Source organism: Stenella coeruleoalba (genome assembly GCF_951394435.1).
Source record: "Stenella coeruleoalba genome assembly, chromosome: 19".
Lineage (NCBI taxonomy): Eukaryota > Metazoa > Chordata > Mammalia > Artiodactyla > Delphinidae > Stenella > Stenella coeruleoalba.
Genome location: NC_137165.1, coordinates 42,044,119 through 42,064,499, shown reverse-complemented (window position 1 = coordinate 42,064,499; position 20,381 = coordinate 42,044,119). Strand labels below are relative to the sequence as shown.

The following is a 20,381-nucleotide window of genomic DNA, read 5'->3' as shown; positions in this document are numbered from 1 at the left end:
TTCTCCCATGAACAGCTTCCCTTCCAGGCACTGCTCTAGCTTTTTCCTCTCCTCCATTCCCAACTTCCTGCTTTGCAACCTTGGGTAAGTTTTCTTATCTACGTAGTGGGGGGAGATATTAAGTGGGGCGAGAATTAAGCGAGAAACCCAGGCAAGCGCTTAGAGGTCTGTCACTGCCCCATGTGAGTCCGCTACGACTGACCCGGAACCACTGCAGACGCCCCGTCTAACTCTCTACCACCTCCCCGCTGCTGCACCGTGCCTGCCCCTCACCTCCTGCGCCCTCTCGGCTCCGCGCGCCTCCTTCGCGCACTCCCCTCACCTCCCAGCCGGGAGGTCTCACAGACATCCTGTGACCTGAGCCTCTGCGGTGTCCGCCACTACTGCCCTGTCCTGGCCCCTCTTGAGAAGGCTCACCTCCTCTTGGTTCTCCTCCTACCTCTGGATGCTCCTTCTCAGCCTCCTTCTTGGTTCCTCCTTAAGTGCTGGAGTTCCTGCCTCAGCCCTTAACGTCTCTCCTGTAGCACTGCCACGCGGGCCTTCAGTGGCCACGCCGGGAGGCGCTTACAAATGGACACCTCTTTTTCCGTGTTGCCCGTTTCCAACCAGCTGTGCCACATCTCCTCCTGCTGCAGCACAGGTGCTTCAAACTCGATGCACCCAAACTAAGCTCATCGATTGCTCTCCTCTGACCCACCAAGACCTACTTCTACTCCTCGTCCCATGTCTAACAGGGGGTCACTACTAGTGCCCCAGGCACCCAAACCTGGAAGTCGAGCCTGACGTTTCACTCACTCGCACTGCCTACATTCATGAAGGCGCTGGGGCCTGCAGCTTTTACTTCCTTCAGCTCATACTGGTCCCTTCCTTTCCAACTCCCACTGCAAATGCCTTCAGGCCTCCCAGTTCTTTCCCGACTCCTCTCAGACTGTGCCCCTCCCCCACCCAATACACCCTCTACCCGCCACTAGGGTATTTCAGCAATGGCATGCGCTGTGTCACTTCCAGCTTCACTGCCCTCTGACGCTCCTTCTTACCCAAACACTCTACTACGGCTGGTGTCCTCCAACCTCTAGCCTCACTTCTCACCAGTCCCTCAACTCCTGACTCCGAGCTCCAGCCAAGCTGAATACTTGTTTATCCCCGAAATGCATCTTGATGACGCAGCCTCTGTATCTTTATGATAACTATACATACTGATGCATCCGCGTTCCCTCCCTCTCCCTCCAGAGACGCCGCCTTGACCAAGCTAACCTCAGCAATCATCTCCTTAGGGAGCCCTTTCCAGGCCTCCTCTTCCCTACCCCCACCCCAGTGTTTGTCAGGTGCCCTCTTCCTGTGCTCCCACAGCATCCTGGGCACACCTTGATCACAGACTGTGTCCTAAATCTGGGAGTTCCTTGAAGGCAAGGACTTGTTTTTCTTCTCTCAGTTCCTGCAGCTCTAAACAGAGTGCTTGGCACATGGAGGGTGAATGAATGGATGGGTTGGATGAATGTACCTAGAGAGATGACACAGTGGGGAGAGGTCCCACTGACCCCTGCTGAGTGGTTACGGCCTTCAAAAATTTCCCAGACAACTGACGAGCCTGGCTCTGGTTTGCAGCTGGACTGTTGATGCCCCAGGGAGAGGGACTGCTGCTTCCACCTGTGACGTATTTAGGTAACTGAGACAGCTATCTAAACCTGGCTGTAGAGAACTAGACTGTGTATGTACGTAACGATGATAAAATGTCCTCACTACTTAGGACGCTGTGGGAAACTGAACCTCTGATGGAGCTGGGGGGCCAGAGACTGGGGAGGCTGAATTCCAGTCCATCTTGTTTGGATGTCAACTCCCCTGGGACGTGGCTACACGTGAGGACTGTGCTGACAGGGACCTTCCAGGCGGCTCAGCCTGTGGCTCTGCACAGATGAGTGGTCCAGAGGAACGCAGAAGCTCCTAGATGCCAGCAAAGGAGCCTCTCCGGCCTTCTGGAAGATGGACAACTGTCTGCTTTCACACAGAACAGCAAAGGTTTTTCCCATTCCCATCCCACTGCCCCCTTAGAGAGGACCAGGAAAGCCAGGAAAGGGAAAGGTTCACAGGTCTGGGTATTTTAAGAGAGAAATTTGGGGGGAAGATGCAAACAGTGCAGCAAGGCCTATTTTAAAAACCCAATTCAAAGCTTGTATATTGCTAAATGAACTACTGCTGAGCTAGAAGGCCTTCTTCTCTGGCTGTGGCCAGAATATTTAGCCAACTTTCTTTCTACTCTCTGTTGTCCTCTATGTGTGACTGGTATAACATGAACTCCTTTCACACAGATGGATTGTTTTTTCTGGGATGCATCTGAGAGGCAAAGCCTCCTTTTGAAAACTGTCTACCTCCCAACTGGGTCACGTGGAGGTAAAGCTGACCCCAAGCGAACGTCCAGCATTCTCACTCCAAGCATCATCAAGCCGATGAGGGCAGCAGGAAGAGGTTGGCTGCATCTCAGACAGGGAGGAAGGGCGAGCTTTCCCATAAGCACTCAGAGGAGCAGGGAGGAAACAGTTATTCCCGGGGCAGAGCGACCATACATAACAACACAGGAGAGGAAGGCAGGGGCCAATGGGATTTAACTCCCAAGGGGAGTCACTTCAAGAATGCCAGTGCAGACATTACTTGTAGCTCCTTTAAAGCCATTCTCAAGGCATTAGATCAGCAAAGTCAATGAAACAAAGACAGAGGTGACTGACGTGAGATGCAGTTAATGGAGATGAGCTTTTTCAGAACACGGGTTCACAAACTGGTTAGAAATGGCCAGTGAGATGCAGAATACATGGGTGTCATGTGTGGCCCCAGGATGCAGCAGGGACAGCAGAGTGATCACAAGGACGGGAAGAGAAGCCCCAGATAAACATGAAGCTAAAGCCAGCTTGTTTCTTACCACTTCATCCTCGGTAGGCTTGAAAACACAAATTTACACTTAGTGGGAAGCCATGCCACACACAAGGTCACAAGTCATGAGCACAAGGCTACTGATTGCTTCTTGGGGGCGGGGGCGTGGGGACTGTGAATGTTAAATGGTCTGACATTGGAGGCAAGCCTCCTCAGCACAAACGGAGAGCAAAGTCAGCAGGACCAAGAGTGTTGATACTTAATTTTTAAAAGGCATCTCAAGCCTTGCAATTTATTTTTAAAGTCATACACATAGCAGACGCGGTCAGTCAGACTGCAAAGTCCAGTCCCCTGGGTCCTCAACTCCTTTTCTATTTGTTTTAAAAAGAATATACTGAATAGATGAGGTTCAAAAGTTCAGCTCAGAGGCTTTGTGGTACGAACGGTCAGGCAAGGAGATTGGATTTTAAAAAATCCAATGGTGGTTTAAGGAAAAGTCTAGCTTGGCTAAACTAGACTAAACTTGGCTAAAAAGCAGGCAAGTCACATTTTTAAAAGGCTCAATAAAATGTCTGCAACAAGAGCACATTAGTGGAACAGGAATTCAAAAGTCCCGCTGATTAAAGTTCCAACGGGAACCATTCTGGGCAGGGGCAAGGGATGAAGGAGCCGCCGTAAGTGGCCTGGGTTTCTGGCAGTAAGAGCTGGGGCGCTGGGGCTGGCTCTGCCTCGGCCCCGAGGGGAGCAGTCAATAACTGAGATCTGCGTGCAGGGTACTGTGGGCCGCTTGGAACTCAGGAAGCCGGACAACAGAACACAACTGCTGCGGGCTCTGCAGGCAACACCTGGCGTTCAGAGCAGGGGCCACTGGAAAAAGCTGTAGCGCCCTCAGAGGTCCAGAAAGCAAGCCGATCCTCAGTATTAGTCTTTTCATTGTTTCAAGGAGCGGAGGAGTGAGGCCACTTAGGGACACAAGACTAGGGCTGACCCGAGGTGGGAGGAGAGGAAGCCCGCACCACTGATCTTACCTCCTCTGCGTCCTCTGAATGGGTGGAGAGCTGGTCATGCTGAATAATCTCAGCATCCTCCTCTGTCGGTCCGTTGCCCACCCTGATCCCACCAAAGTTGAGAGTTCCCTACACAGATGAACAGAAAGAGTAGAATTTGCCTGGGCTTTAATGTGACATTCTGTGACGTGGGGAAGGGCGATGGTTAGTACATACAAACCTCAGAAAAGCATATATTCTAACAACAAAAACAAAACCCACTGATCGAACAGCTAAGTAAAACCAAGCCACTGTTCCCATCCCAACTACCACCGCCCAGGCCCAGCCCGAACTACATTTAGCACCTCATCCTGATCAGAGGCAACAGGCAGTTCCTGCTGCACCAAGAGACACCAACCTTGCCTCGGCCAATGCCGACTGAGAGTCCTGCTTGCGTGAAAAGCTTAATACGAACAAAGTCTCCTGACAAGCGCAGCTCTATGTGTAAAGAGTTCAATGGCCTAAGTTTTTCTGGAACTAAAGATTAGACTTTCTAAGAGGGAGGAGAGCCAAATGACATGGTGACTGCAACCGAATCTGTTAAGATTTCAACAGGAGCCCGAGAGCTCCAGCAACCTCTCCCTGAAACGCACCGGGTCTCTGCCCAGGAACAAAGGACTTCCCAGGTCACAGAAGAAAAAAAACCTTAATGTACATTAGCTTGTAGCTAGAGAATACTGACTTAAAACAAAACAAAACAAAACCAAAGCAACCCTGACCCTATCCTTCAATGGAGGACTCTGGAGTGTCAACACAGCTCTCCCACAGGCAGGTGGGCGGAGGCCGACTGGCTGCTTGCTGCCTCTCACTCCCTAGGCAGTTTTCAGCAGGGTCCCTAGGACCAGGATTTCTAAGTCAACCTGACTTGGAAAAGTTTGGGTTTGCTGAGGCAAAAGGACTCTTTGGGTACGAAAACCAGGCAGAACTGGGGTTAAGTATGACAGATACCACTTAGTGCTAACCTGCCATAGAGTGAAAAGGAGCTGAAGAAACAGCTCCAAGACCCACTTCATGTGGTTTCTGTCAGGGGAGTCAAACAAGGCAAGAGTTCAAAGACTGCTCTCCTGCAAAATGGCATCTGAGCAGCAGCACAAAGAATGTGCACGCAGCTTCGGTCAACTGCCCCAAGGTCCCTCCTCGCAGCTTCACCTCTGGCGTGCATCTATGACCACAGCATACAACCATCAACCCTCAGGGTTTGGGCAGATTCTCTCTCTTCTTCTAGCAGTGGTCAGAGAACCAGTTGCATCAGAATCACCTTGAAAGTTGCATTTCATTAAGCAGAGATTCTCAGATACCACCCCCAGAAATTGTAAATTTAGTAGGTCTGGGATGGGGCCTAGAAAATCTGTATTTAAAAAAATATTTCCCCAAGTACAAACTGTATGATCATTTCGAGTGTCTATCAAAATGGAAAAGGCATGCACAGCTCTTTGGTCTCGGCCGCCGACATGCCATCCAGAATAAGGAAGACCCGGAAACTTAGGGGCCACGTGAGCCACAGCCACGGCCGCATCGGCAAACACCGGAAGCACCCGGGAGGCCGCGGTAATGCTGGTGGCATGCATCACCACAGGATCAACTTCGACAAATATCACCCAGGATACTTTGGGAAAGTTGGTATGAGGCATTACCACTTAAAGAGGGACCAGAGCTTCTGCCCAAGCATCAACCTTGATAAATTGTGGACCTTGGTCAGTGAGCAGACACGGGTAAATGCCGCCAAGAGCAAGACTGGAGCTGCTCCTATCACTGATGTGGTGCGATCGGGTTACTACAAAGTTCTGGGGGAGGGAAAGCTCCCAAAGCAGGCTGTCATCCTTAAGGCCAAATTCTTCAGCAGAAGAGCTGAGGAGAAGATTAAGGGTGTGGGTGGGCCTGTGTCCTGGTAGCTTGAAGCCACATGGTGGGAGATTCATTAAATGATGACAAGTGAAAAAAAAAAGAAAAAAAGGCACGCACAAAAAAATGCCTGCACCTTTTGAGACAGCAAGTCCACTGCTGGGAACATCTGTGCCTGGGAAGTTTTATCAAGATACAAGGACAAGGACGTTCCCTGTGTTATTTGGAATAGCAAAGAACTGGGAACAACCAACAGAGCCACCAACAAGAGAATGATTACATGATTTAAGCACATCCAACAGAATGTTCTATGGAATGCTAGGCAACTATAAGAGTATCACTACGAAACAATCTCTAAGGACACTAAATTTTAAAAAACCTAATCAAGGGGCAGCAGAGTGCTACAATTTACAACACAACTGCTAATTTGTGTTTTAAATATATATGTACGTACATATATACATATTTCTATCAATAGATGATAGATATATGCTGATATCTGCAGAAAAAAATTCTAAGGCAAACTTCCCCACCTGTTAACAATACCCTGGAGGAGAAGGTGGGGGAGAAGGGCTGGGGATGCGGAGGCTTTCACAGTCAGTACTATTTGCACCTCTAACAAGTGCACCTATTGCTTTGATTTTAGTTTTTAATGTCAGTAGGGGGTTGTCTGGATCATGGCATTACAGGCAATCTTTATGTTCTCCTCCACTTGTCTGTTCTGTCTTAATGCCCTAAGAAACAAATTTAAAGTTCACCAGGTGATTCTGCTGTGTAGGCAGATCTGGGAGCCACTGAAGCGCCTGGCACCTCCAGGTCATGCAAATATTACACCAGACAACCCACAAAAGGTGGACTAAAGGTGCAACACAGGTGCTCTTTCTGCAGCACTTTCTGCACCACACTGGTGACAGGAGAGGACTCCAGAGTATCTTGGGATGGATCCCAGGGTCGCGGAGGCAGGCTTTAGGCTTTAAGGCCTAAAGCAGAAAGCCATTTCTGAAGCTTCCCCCAATCAGCAGATGAAGTGAGGGGCAGACAGGTTAAACCTCCCAGCCAGACACGAATAAGTGTCGCTTCAGAACAGAGGGGATGTGAGTTACAGGAAGGGGGATGAGACACACAGCAGCAGAAAGAAGAAAAGAAAATATTAAATTGTGATACACTGCTTACAGACAACCAAGAGGACAGAGAACAGAACAAAAACAGATCAGTGTTCATGTCCTCAGCCCTTGGGGTCAGGAATCTAGGACCCCCGTGGTAGAATGATCATCCGGATGCCTTCGGGCTGCCCTCCAGAAACAGATGTTTGGCCGCTAAAGAACCAGTGCGCTAAGAAGTCCCTCTGAATGTGCAGGTTTCCAGACCAGGGACTTTTAACTTGGATATTATCATAAAAGAGGATGCAAGACTAAAAAAAAAAAAAAAAAGTATCAAGACTGATGCAGCAGAAGCACATCTTAAATAAACTAAGACTAGCAGAAAGAAGAGCACATGGAAAGAATGCCAATATGTGGACAGTGTGTGCTTTAAGGGTTTTTTTTTCCTCTCATTAGAAAGAAGAGAGTAAGTCCCCATTTGAAAATAATTTTAAGCAGCAACATTTAAGTATCTTCTGAACCAAAATATCAGCCTTTTTAGACTAGTCCTAGAAGGATAATTATAGCAAGTTTCTGAGTTAAAATGATCGGGAACACCTAATGAAGGAAACGGTCATCATCTAAATATTTCCTTTATCTACAGGAGTATGATGCTACTAGAACACAACAGTATATGAGTAATCACTACTGGTGAGATTTAAAAAATATTATAGATTCATTACCTAGAATAGATTGGGCTAATTTGATCTTAGTGCATTATAAGATTTTGGTCAAGAGATGTTTTAAGGACAAATATTGAAATGCTTAACATTCGAAGTGCTGTTACCGAATCACGAGTTAGTACTGAAAGAAGGGAAGATCAAAACAGAAGATGACTTTGGTTATTACACCAGATGCAGAGTACACACGAGACACATGGCAGGGTGGAGGTCTCAATGAACAGCTGAGGACATGAGGGCTTCTGAGTCTCTCACAAAAAAGTAGACACATATAATCTTCCACTGGAAAGAGAGTAAGTTATAGCTAAAATGGACCAAATGTCCAAGCATCATTCTGAAGCAGAACTTTAAAGTGCAGGGAAATCAATTCAAGAATCACAGAGATGTTCTCACTCCATGCTAAAAAAAACCATCCAATACATGGTCACAAAATGCAGACATGAAAGTGGATGAGTCTAAGAGCTGCCCTCTTGGATTAAGATGATGGGGCTTGGAGAGGGTACAACAACCGCCCTGCTTCCACAGACAGGACTGTACTTACATACTGAATGGAAACTTAGTGGACCAATGGTAAATGATAATCAGAATCTATTCCTAAGAGGTGGAAATCTTTTCTGTCATCCTCTCAATGAGTAACAAGGACATACTTCCCAAGAGCACACATGTCCCATGCTCTGGATATAATTAAAAAGAATTCTGCTGCACTGTTTGCCACCTCTTTAAACAAAACGTGATGGTTTGTTGGTTTTAATTCACTCACTGCTGCAGCCGCTGCTGCCTCTAGTCCCTGTTGGCTTGGGGTTGGGCAGACTGGGGCCTCCACAGGTTGCCCCTTCCTGGTAGTGAATGGAAGAAAAGAGGAAGGGAGAAGGAAACAAAGGAGGGAGGGAGTGAAAGGGGAGACGAATGAGGGCACATGGAAGGATGAAGATGGTCAGAAAAGGGAGAAGGCAGGTCTTGTAACTCAGCTGCTCTCCAACAGGAGTAACAATCTAACAGCTGCATGAGTCATGCAACACGATCTTTTGGTCTTTACCAGGCAATATAATAAGTAAGCATTATCGCATAGCCAGAAATGGACATCTGGCATCTTAAGTGTGTGTGTGTGTATGTGTGTGTAATTCAGGTGCACACATACATACATTAAGTAAACACAAGTATGTATGCTGTTTTCTAAAAATAAAAAAAGTCAATGTGCTTTAAACCACATCTTTCCCCGCCCCGGATGTTTTGGTTGGTGAAAGTATCACGGTCTCATTTTAAAAGAAAATATATCAGTGTCAGCCCTGTGGTTGCCCAGGCAAACCACATGAGTGGGTTCACCTGTCTGCAGCTCTTGCAGCCTTGCTTTGGCTGATGCTGCATCGAGACAGGCCCAGACCTGGATTTTGCTGAGCACAACATGAGCAAAGCGTGAACAGGAGGTAAAAACTTAATGACTTGTTCTCACTACCTGGGCTACTCAAAGCTGAATCTGGATGTCTGAGCAGCAATTACATGCTTGGTTTTGGTTTTTTTCATTTCAGCAGGTCTAGTGTTCATGCTGGGATACAACACAAATGCATTTTAAGAGAATACAGGCTATGCACAACTTATTATATCCAATGAGGAATTGCCTTGATCTTAAAAAAAAGTCTAGTAAACTTTCAGCCATAGAAATACACCCACCAAATGCTTCCTCCTCAAATACTGATGGCGAAGGACCAGTGGTTTAAACAGCAGCATCCAAGGGACACACAGCAGCGCAAGCACTACCAGGAAACACTGAATTCCTTTCTGCAAAGTAAGAAGGACAAGGCACATCACATTAATCAAATGTGCAGTTTCCAACTCCGGCACAAATTCCCTCTAAAATAGTACTTTCCTGCCGATTTACGAATAAATAACCTCAAAATAATTAGCAGATGTTGTAGCAAAGCCCAGGACTGTCCCATAGGATGAGAATTATAAATTCTACCCTTTCTGCATACAGAAGTTACAGTTCACCCTCCCAAAGGAGGAGGATGGCCTGAATTTAGATTTGGATGTGTGGGCTGATGGGGATTTTTTTTAAGGCTTTTTTTTTTTTTTTTTGATGTGGACAATTTTTAAAGTCTTTATTGAATTTGTTACAATATTGCTTCTGTTTTATGTTTTGGTTTTTTGGCCGTGAGGCATGTGAGATCTTAGCTCCCCGACCAGGCATCGAACCCACAACCCCCCTGCGCTGGAAGGCAAAGTCTTAACCACTGGACCACCAGGGAAGTCCCTAAGGCTTTTTCAGGGTCACAGAAACATCTGGCTTCCTGACCTAGGAAAACCACCTAAGACAGTCTACCTCTGGGTTGACGCACCTGTCCAGAATACAGCATCGAATTACCAGAGTCCCCATAGGAAAAGAGGAACATGTTTATGAAATGGATCAGAAGACTTGGTGCTTTCTCAGATGTGTGAGCATCATAGGCTGTCCACTTGTAAAAAATAAGGATAACCAAGTAGCCAAACAAAGAGGTCATGAAGATTATTTCCGGAATAAATCCAAAGTAGATATTCAGTGGCTTCTTGAAATAGCTAAAAAGTAAGAGAGAAAAAAATGTTAAAGGTGAACAGACCCAGGGTCACCCCTATACCAAGTATACTAGATTTTCTACCTAATGCTCCCTCAACTCTATGTATATCATTTGAAGAAGCAAAAGCCAGAAGAACTGGAGGCAACAGAAACAAGCAGGATTAACTATGACTACCAAACTTTTGGACCGTGAACAGCTCCAATACCACCCCTACCAATCTCTCATGAGGAAGAGATAGGAAAATCTAGTACATTCTGAGACCACAGTTCATAAGTTTATGTGAGTTACACATCAAGGGAAAAGAACATAACTCTCATTTTGATGAAAATTACACAAGGCTTTTTAAAAGATCTTGAGTATGACTGTACATTGTTAAGGGACTAATATTAAGCAAGCTTCATTCAAACAAATGAGATTTTTATAAAAGCATTTCTTTAACATAGAACAGTGTTCTGAGTTATTAATCCCTCCTTAGAGCTGTTATGATTTCTTTAGGCAAAAGCACTGTCTGAACTAAGTGCATTCTTATGATGAAACAGAGTGACTCACGTATGGTTGAAAAGGCTCAGGCTGACTCCAAACATCATGTGGATGATACCAAGGATAACAGACATCTTCATCTTAAAGGAGTTGAGGAAGGTCAGTTTATTGGTAGCAATGTTCCAAATCTGTCACAACCCAAGAAAACAAAAAGGCATTACAAAGAGTTTTCAAATATTCACCTATTCTAAAAAATAGTTGTGTTTTTTTTTAATTACGGAAAATGCTAAACATATACATAAGCAGAGAGAATAACATAACAAACTCCCATGTGCCTATGGCCCAGCTTCAACGATTATTTACTGACTCCTTGTCAATCGTGTTCATCATATCCCCAACCCACTCCCCACCTCCATATTATTTAGAGGCAAAGTCCAGACACTATGTCATTTTACCTGTAAATATTTCAGTATGGATCTCTAAAAGGTAAGAACTCATTTTTAAAACATGACCACAATACTGTTATCATACCCCAAAGCATTAACGATGTTTCTGTAATACCCTGGAATCATTAGTATTCAAATTTCCCCAATTGTATCCATACTTTTTAAAATAATTCATTTATTCAAAGTGGGGTCCAGACAAGGTCTATAACAATGATTGCTTGATAAAGCTTTTAAGTCTCTATAGGTTCTCCCTCCAGCTCTCCTTTTTTATTCATTACAAAAGATTTGTTGAAGAAATTGGGACGTTTATCTTGTAGATGCTCCCACAATCTATATTTTGCTGACTGAAACCCAGTGGTGCTGTCCTTCCATCTATTTTTAAACATTAATTGCCTTATGCTTTGTCACCTAAGGCTTGGATGCCTGTAAAATTTTCCTGACAGTTCTGCCTCCACTTGGCCATCAGATTATGTTTCCTAAATCGTGACTCCGAGGCAGTCATTCCCTGTGCTAAAACCTCCCAGAACCCCTACTGTCATCTCTACGATAAAGTGCAAACTCTGTACCCTGATAAGCCAGATCTTCCACCATCTAGCCCAGCATCTTTTTTTCTGAACTGGCCTCCTCATGAAGAGCTCATCCTCGGTGACCTCTAACCTGACAACTTGTGGCTGGTTCTCTCTGCAGCCCCAGTCTTGCAACTCCAACTGCCTGATGGACTTTTATACCCGGGTGTCCCACAGGCACTTTAAACTCAGTATCTACCCTGTAAGCACCAAATGAGATGTCTGAAAAAAAAAAAAACTCTGTAACTACAGAACACTACCTAAATGTGAGATAATATTATTATTAGATTCCAAGTTACTTGAGGGCAGGAGCTGTGTGTTAGAATTACGTGTTTCCCCCAGCAGGCACTATGCCTTGCAGACAATAGGGATTCAGTAAACATCTGTTAAATGCACATATGAAATCTTATTAAATATCTCCAAGTCTTAGTTTCCTTATCTGTATAATACAGATAGCAGTACCTACCTGATAGAATTGTTTGGGCATAAATCAGACATGCTGAGGGCTCAGTACAGTCTCTGAGCTATAGTAAGCATTTCAGTACCATTAATTTCTATAACAATTAAAATAATTAACTTTGTTATCTCCCTACGTCTATGCTTTTGCACACACTTCTCTTCACCTATAACAATCTGAAATATTTTTCAAAGGCCAGATTAATTCCCATTTTTTACAAGAAACTTAATCTTTCTGGTCCATAATGATCTGCTTTTCCTCTGGAATTTTGTAATCCTTACAATCTAACGTTTAGGCTTAAATTCCACACACTCCCCTGCCCCCCCCCTCCCCTGTTTAAGCACATAACACACAAGACTTGATCACACTTTACTTGCCTAAGTATTTGAAAAAAAATAAAATTCTGGAATAAGTTTTTGTCTAAGTATGTAAAGATAAGAATGGAAATCTAAAATCCATAGAAAAGAGCTATTTTTCTTTGTTAAAACATCTGCTAAAAATAAAAACCAAACTAAGTTAAACAAAAATAAACTGGGAAGGAGTCTTGAAAATCAATCTTCCCAGAGTCAGTATTATTAGCCACCTCTAAAATAAGGAGTACAGGAAAAATTCCTTGGCTCCCCAAGGCATCTGGATCTCTTGCAGCTTTAAAGTGCTCTGGACAGATACACTGAATTTTCTAAAAATATGTTAACTAAAACCCAATAACTATTTATCTTCATTTTCATTCTCTCACTTCTGGGTTTCAGTTAAAACATTTGGTGTCAGACATATAGAAAAGAAGTGCTCTTACTGGATCGATGCCAAAAGGATATGGTCCACCGAAAACTCCATGGACAGCTGGGTTCAGCTGGAGGACAGGGTTTCCCCGAACCGTCTCTTCCCTACCATGTTAGGAGAAAAGCTGCATTTATTTTTTATTCAAGAGAGGGAAATTACTGGGGTCCAAAAACTGATCCCCAAAGAAACCATTGATACTATAGCTATTTTGTCTCTTCAATAGAAGAGGAGGGATTAGCATCAGAGAGTGAGAAGGGATCCGAAATAACAAAAAGAAAAATTAAACACACATACAAGACCAGATAGAGAAATTGGGGAACCCGCTTTTAACTTACAAAAAGAATCAATGTTCCTTAACAATGATGAACAAATCACAAAGCACTTCCCAGGCTGCAGCATAAATAAGAGGAGACACTACATTCTTTTGGAATAGAGACAGTGTCAACCGCTTGCTAAAGAAGTGTTAGTTTACCACTTGTCTGGAAAACCAGAGCTGAACACGAAAGGAATAAGCTTTGACTTTCAGCTTCTTTGCAACTTACGTCCAATTGTATAAAGTAAACATTGGCCGCACACTCCAGGATGACCCGAAGATATTAAGAGACTTGGAAAAGCAATCATTGTAGATGAGGCCCGTGTAGATGGAGAACACACCCATCAGCAGAATAATGTACCGTCCGCTGAACACCGTGCTAAACATCTGGGAGCCAGGAGAAAGAGGTCAATGAAATGTACTCATTAGATGCAGCTAATGTCGTGACAGTGTTATTTATAATGTACTAGACGCTTCCTCTCACACCACTCTTACCCCATTCTGAGTCAGAGAGCTTGAAGTAAAGACCAAAATACAACGCTAACAAGAAATTTACTTTCACAGCACGTGACCTCTTTAGTGTTAAAATGAAAATAACTTCTCTATTCTCTAAATAGTCTCTATAACTTCTCTATAAATTCATGGATCAAAGATTTCCAGATAATTTTCATAATGAATGCTTGAGAAATTATAAAGTTTCAGACCGACACAGATGTAACTTAAACATTACCTCGTTCTTGAATTAACTAGTGGTCACCAGTGGGGAGAGGTAAGTGGGGAGGGACACGATAGAGGTAGGGGATTAAGAGGTATAAACTATTATGTATAAAATAAATAAGCTACAAGGATATATTGTACAGCACAGGGAATAGAGCCAATATTTTATAATAATTGTAAGTGGAGTATAATCTATAAAGGTTTTGAATCACTATTTGTACGCCTGAAACTAATATAATATTGCAAATCAACTATATCTCAATAAATAAAAAAATAAAAATATAATAAATACACTTCCATCAATCATACTAGAGGAAAGACTGAATTATCCTTCTGTCTGTACAAAATTATTAAAAATGTGTTGCCCTATGAAGAGACAATGATAGTAAAGCAGCCAAAGATTATATGAGAAAAATATTAGAAATATGTCAAGAAAATAATAAAATTACCTTATGTTTCTGAGTTTCTATCAAAAACAAACAAAACATTACCTCATTCTCATTCTTCTGGGAGAGGATCCGGCTCTCCCTTAACACCATCCATACAGCAAAAAGGGTCATCAAAATGCCGTGGCCAAAGTCCCCAAACATCACAGCAAATAGGAAAGGGAAAGTGATGATGGTATATGGAGCTATAAAGAAACCAAAGAAGGAAAAAGACCAAGTACAGAAAACCGCAGCAATTCCGAGCATATCACATCCCTCTCCATCATCTAAGATCAATATAAGGTGACTTATTCCCAAGCTGTTGGTCAGAGGGACTCGCAGGGGTAACTTTCACGGCAGGATCTGCACAGCCTCACAAAGCAGCTCTGGTGGCATCCCAGCTACTGCCCGCATTTTCAACAAAGAACCTCACGAGAAATCAAAGTTTTGTCTCTAGTGTGCACCAGTGTGATTTGTTCTTTGATTCCTTTCTCTCACCCCTGGGACACTGCTCCTGGGGCAGGCCAGCTTTCCTCCCTTGTATAGTAACCAGCTGAAAAAAGCCACTGGGTGAGTGGGAGAAAGCCCAGAACCTGGAGTAAAGCAGGTCCTGCAGAAGGCTCCCACTGAAAATGAACTCTCAGACTCCGGATTTAATCATTAACTCTCTGAACAGAGGAGAAATCTGCCTTGTGCCTAAAATGGTCAACAATTGCTATATTTTCTCTAACCTGGAACAGGGAAGCTATTTTAAAATATCAATTACCTTGGAGAAAACTTTTTGCTTAAAGCAGTCCCAGCAAATGGTGTGCAAGAGAAAGCCAGGTGCTGTACAGCCGCGAGGGCAGAGAGGAATCCAATCCATGGAGCTCATTCCTACAAAACTCCTATAAGAGCACCTCCCAAAGGGGTGCCACCCAGCGATAAACCTCACTCCCTGCATCCACACAGGCACCTCCTCACAGGAAATACACAACAGCTGAGGCCTTGACAACATCTTTAGTTTTAAGCCAATTGTGTTCAATTGCATTCAGAGTGAGGCACTGAAAGAAATAACAAAGAATAAAACCTCTAAGAGGGAAAAGATTCAAGCTTTTTTACCTGGATTTATCTCTCGGTAAGTTCCAATTCCATAAGCATCCACTATGTTCTGAAAGCCACATGTGAACTTGTTGGTTTTGTTATAGGTTGGGGGAGTCTGGTTTGTCTGCATCCTGTTCAGGATGGAGGGCACGGTGGAGCCACTGTGTTCCTGGGAAACATAAAGCACATATTTCAGAATCAGGTCACCCTCCTAATTGTGATGGTGGTTACACAGGCATATATATTTATCAAAACTCATCGAACAGTACACATAAAATATGTGTATTTTCTTTTATGTAAATTATATCTCAAGCCTTCCGGTCTTCGGGGAAACTGGAACTAGCTATAAAATTTACAATGAAAGATTTAAATGAAGTCTTAGGAAAACTATCCTCACCATGAAAAAAAAATAATTCTAAAATATGTAACCAAAGAAAATGTGGTACCTACTCTGGAGACATCCTTATCTGCCTGTCTACAAGTGTCATTGTTCTCTTCTCCTTTTATGGAGGAAGCAAAGTTATTCTCTGACTTTCTTCCTTCGCCACCTACTCTTAACTCCCTAATCCTTGTAGTCTAGCAGAGCACACTTGGCCAAAGTGGCTGGCTCATCACCGGATCCAAAGGTCTTTTCTCTTATATGCAAGCCCCTGACGCTGGAGAGCTACCTCTTCTGCTTACCAACCATGCCTTTCCTGTCTCTTTGCTGGCTCTTCCTCCCCTGCCTGTAACACTGCAGGGCCCCCAACGTTCTACTATTAGCTCCTTATTTTCTCTCTTGGAGGTCTCACACCCTTCCAACCTCATGCAACCCGTCTCTTTCATGTTGCCCTTTCTTTTGAGAGCCTATCCCATTTTCTGCTTGAGATTTCCATGTGGATTTCTGTCCAACACCTCAATGTGACTGAAACTGAACTTATCATCTTTCTCAGATCAATAAGTTTCTCTTGCTGAACTTTTACTTCCATCAATGAAACTATTGTTCTACCAGCCACCCAGCTTTGATGCCTCAGAAACATTTTTAATTTTTTCTCCTTGTACTTCTCCTGCACATTGCAAAATACCAAATATACCAATTGATACCTCCTTCAGAGTGTCTCACAAATTCATCATTATTTGCTTTTAACTGCAGGGGTCATTATCACTTACTGCTCTGTGTTTACAATTACCTCCTAACTGAACCCCTACTTGTAGACTCTCTCTACTCCCCAATCCAACCCAGATGCTATCAATGGATTACTCATTTTATTCTATTTATTTATTTATTTGGCCACGCCTCGAGGCATGTGGGATATGGGATCTTAGTTTCCTGACCAGGAAGCAAACCCGGGCCCCCTGCTGTGGAAGCACAGAGTCCTACCACTGTACCGCCAGGGAAGTCCCTGGATTACTCTTTTAAAACCGTTTTGATCATGTCCTTTCACTGCTAAATAACTTCCAATGTCTCTCCACTCCCTCTGGGATAAAATTTAAACCCACTAAGCTGGCATTAAAAACCCTTCATGGGACTTCCCTGGTGGCACAGTGGTTAAGAATCCGCCTGCCAATGCAGAGGACACAGGTTTGAGCCCTGGTCCGGGAAGATCCCACATGCCGCAGAGCAACTAAGCCTGTGTGCCACAACTACTGAGCCTGCGCTCTAGAGCCCGTGAGCCACAACTACTGAGCCCGTGTGCCACAAGTACTGAAGACCACGTGCCTAGAGCCCATGCTCTGCAATAAGAGAAGCCACTGCAATGAGAAGCCCGTGCACTGCAACAAAGAGTAGCCCCCGCTCGCCGCAACTAGAGAAAAGCCCGCACACAGCAACGAAGACTCGACAGAGCCAAAAAATAAATGAATAAATAAATAAATTAATTAAAAAAGCAAAACAGAAAAAAACAACCCTTGACAATTAGGTTCCAGTCTCCCTGACCCAGGTTTGCCTCCTGCTCTTCAGCTCACCCATTACCATTCCTGTTCTGGCCCAACCACACATGGTCACACTGTATTTCCTGCCTTTGTCCATACTGTTTTCTTCTCATTGTTGCCAGTCAACATCTTACCAATTCTTCAAAGCCCTGAGTAAATGCCACCTTCTTGAAGCTTTTTCTGATCATCCTAGTTGGAAAAGCTAGTGCCTTCCTTCCCTCCACACACATAAACTACTCTTAGCACAGACTGTGTTGTATGCACATCAGCCTCTTCAAGTAAGTCATAGATACCTGAAGGACTATTTTTTACATCTCTGTACCTCCGGGCTCCTAGATCAGTGCTTTGGATAGGGCAGTAGCTCTAATTAACTACTAAATGGAACTGCGAGGGTTATATTATGGAACTAGTCTAACGGACAGAGAGAGTGGATCAGGAAATTGATGTTCTGATTTTGAGCTACCCTGAAGGATCATGGGTATATGACCAAATCATTTAATCTTCTTTTCAACTGCAATTTCTACATTTGAAAAATAAGCATATACGAAATGTATTGTCAGGATACAAGATGAGTATATTAAAGAACTCTGAGACTAAAAATGCCATAAAAATGTAATTGGTTCATGTTACTATGGATGGGATCCTCTCTTCCTAGCTGTAGGCTGCACTGCTAGCTGTGGGGGACTCACCGTGCCCCTTCTGAGCGCAAACTGGATGGAGTCAAGGTCAGTGACAGGGCACCAGACCTCCGCAATCAGGCACTTCTGGGTCACGTCTATATTGCACAGGTTCAAAGTGTGGTAAATGGCCTTCATCTTCCGCACTTTGATGAACCAGACACGGATGTTCTTAGCAGCTGCCTGCAGAACCCTCTGGCGGTGATCCTCCGTTTGATTCAGAACCTTTTGGGAGAGAAAGGAGCAGACAGGGATCCTTCTAACACCAGTCTTAGAATTCAGGATATGAAGGCAAAGAGGCACAGCTTTCTGAGAAGGGCAGGTGGGGATCTGGGCTTTTTCTTCCTCTGGCTAGAATTTTCTCTTTTTTTTTGGCCAAATTATAAGAAATTAGAGTTCCAATGACTAACATTCATATTCATTTAGTTTCAAGCTGAAGAGAAACCTGAGGAAGTGGTTTTTAGCTTTTCTCTCTAAATTTAATCTGACCACAAAATCCACAGCAGAACAATGTAGGTCACTGGCTTTTATCTGGCTCACTAAAGAGCAATGACTTTCCATGTGGAGCCTGTAACTCAGAGTCAAAGAAGTCAGCATCACAGGCCCAGGAGCTGACCGAGTTGTCAAATCCCTACTTAAGCACAGCAAGCGGCAGCGCACCCTGAACATCAGCCAGCCTCAGGGACCGGGAGACAGAGGTGCCGCTGAACACCAGCATCTGCCTCTGCCAAGAGAGGCTGCCTGACAGGAGGACGAGACACACGGCCTTTAGAGCGGATTTACACCGCCACATACCACGGGCAGCATGGAGCAGATAAGGCTTGATTCTTCTGTCAGGCTTCCTTTCCCCCCAAGAAGGCTGATCCTTTGGAAACCAGTACAGAGTTCCCTCGGAGGAATCACATTGCCAAGAATAGAGTGGGAGGAAGGGCCAGGAACACTTTACATTCTACTACCTTGTTTATCACCAAATAGTTAAGATTTCTACAGCAGAAGAGGGGCTAAGCCAAAATTGGGCAAGCACCCCACCATTCACACTTGTGCATGAGAATCTACCTTAAATCACATTTGTTTGAAGAGGAAAAAACTATACATTAATCATTTTAGCTCAAGTCTCCATCATAGCTAGCTTTTCAAGTCAGTTTGGGAAAAAAGTCGTCACTGCTCCCTGAGAAACTGTCTTGGGCAGTAGAAAGTAACTTCCATGAGAGGTGTTTTTTTTTAAAAAAAAAAAAGCCATGGCATGCTAGGGAAACTCTTGTATCACTTGAAAATAAAGGAACAAAGCTACTTTCTTTCGTGGTTGTTGACAATTTCACAATCACTATTTAAACTTCTGGAAAGATGCTAAATAAACTTGCAAGCAATGTTCTATTTGCTTTTCTCTTTCCCCACCAGCCCACGCCCACACATCTCACCCCTTGGTATTCAATCCCTTTTAAAATTTTACTTCACACAGTTTGGTGTTTTAAAAATCAGATTCTAGTCATTTATAACGACTATTGCACATGCTCTTCAAAATCTACCACAAGCCTACCTCATAAGGAGGGGGTAGAACAGTCCTAGAACCCAGAATGTACTAGCATGGCTTATCACCCACCAGCAGTTCTAAAAAAACTCTTCCTTTGGTTAAACAGGTAAGTGTATCTGAAAGGAGCTGGCAACAGGTCAAGTCGGCGGGTCACGTACAGAGGGGGTTGGAGGGAAAGATGAGAAACGATGCTGAAATGGGAGTTACAACGCATCTCTGACAATTTGCCACTGCTGGAAAGAACTGCCTTTGGGATTAAGTATGTTTATTAACGTTTCAAGGGGGCAATCATCACATCCTTTCAATAGGGAACAAAGCTCCCACTGGGCACCCTTTTCCTTCCATGTGTGCATAAATCACGACCCCCTACTGAGAACCCCGTGACAACCATGGTGTGTGCAAACCACACACACTGCAATTTGGGAAATGTTTCTTCTTGGGTACGAGAGTTACACCAGGACTCACTGGCTAGACTCTGTGGTTCAGATTCAAGGTGACCAGAAGGATCCACACCAAGCTGTTAAGAGTGGCTGCTCTGGAGACAGTGCGTGTGAGGCAGAATTGACTTGATGTGTACTTCTATGTTATTTGATTTTTTTCCCTAACTAAGCACACTTCACTATAAAAGTATCTCAGACTCATGAGGAGGGGGACTGAATACTCTAGGCAACAACGATTTCAGATGCGTAGCATCTGAAGATGATTCATGCCATTTTTAAGTCATTCCCCATGGGAGCTGGGGAAAAGTTTCAAGGAATGAATTAAAAATAGCAAAAAAAAAGAAATGTATCCTGGGCTGCTGCAGGTGCCTAATAAACTAACTGTTCGTGTTTCAAGGAAGAAGAATGGTGTTCTACTGTAGTATTTCACAAAAACA

At 44.0% G+C, this 20,381-nt stretch overlaps 2 protein-coding genes across 10 annotated transcripts in view; one reads left to right on the top strand and one right to left on the bottom strand.

The window, feature by feature from the left end:
* Positions 1-20,381, bottom strand: part of ATP6V0A1 (ATPase H+ transporting V0 subunit a1) — a 79,418-nt gene that overhangs the window by 9,106 nt on the left and 49,931 nt on the right. For 7 of the 9 annotated variants that reach the window (XM_079906187.1, XM_079906188.1, XM_079906186.1 and 4 more), the window contains exons 10-18: positions 17,986-18,198; positions 15,404-15,554; positions 14,369-14,508; positions 13,390-13,547; positions 12,861-12,951; positions 10,668-10,786; positions 9,903-10,119; positions 9,238-9,345; positions 3,891-3,998 (exon numbers count right to left, since the gene is read on the bottom strand). In XM_079906187.1, the coding sequence (XP_079762313.1) occupies positions 3,891-3,998; positions 9,238-9,345; positions 9,903-10,119; positions 10,668-10,786; positions 12,861-12,951; positions 13,390-13,547; positions 14,369-14,508; positions 15,404-15,554; positions 17,986-18,198 (1,305 nt within the window). The remainder of the gene's footprint in view (positions 1-3,890; positions 3,999-9,237; positions 9,346-9,902; positions 10,120-10,667; positions 10,787-12,860; positions 12,952-13,389; positions 13,548-14,368; positions 14,509-15,403; positions 15,555-17,985; positions 18,199-20,381) is intronic. The other 2 variants (XM_079906192.1, XM_079906193.1) reach the window with 1 other exon arrangement.
* LOC307178237 (large ribosomal subunit protein uL15-like) lies at positions 5,328-5,815 on the top strand. The gene has a single exon (XM_079906195.1). It carries the CDS (start codon positions 5,330-5,332, stop codon positions 5,798-5,800), a length of 471 nt encoding a protein of 156 aa, XP_079762321.1. The 5' UTR covers positions 5,328-5,329; the 3' UTR covers positions 5,801-5,815.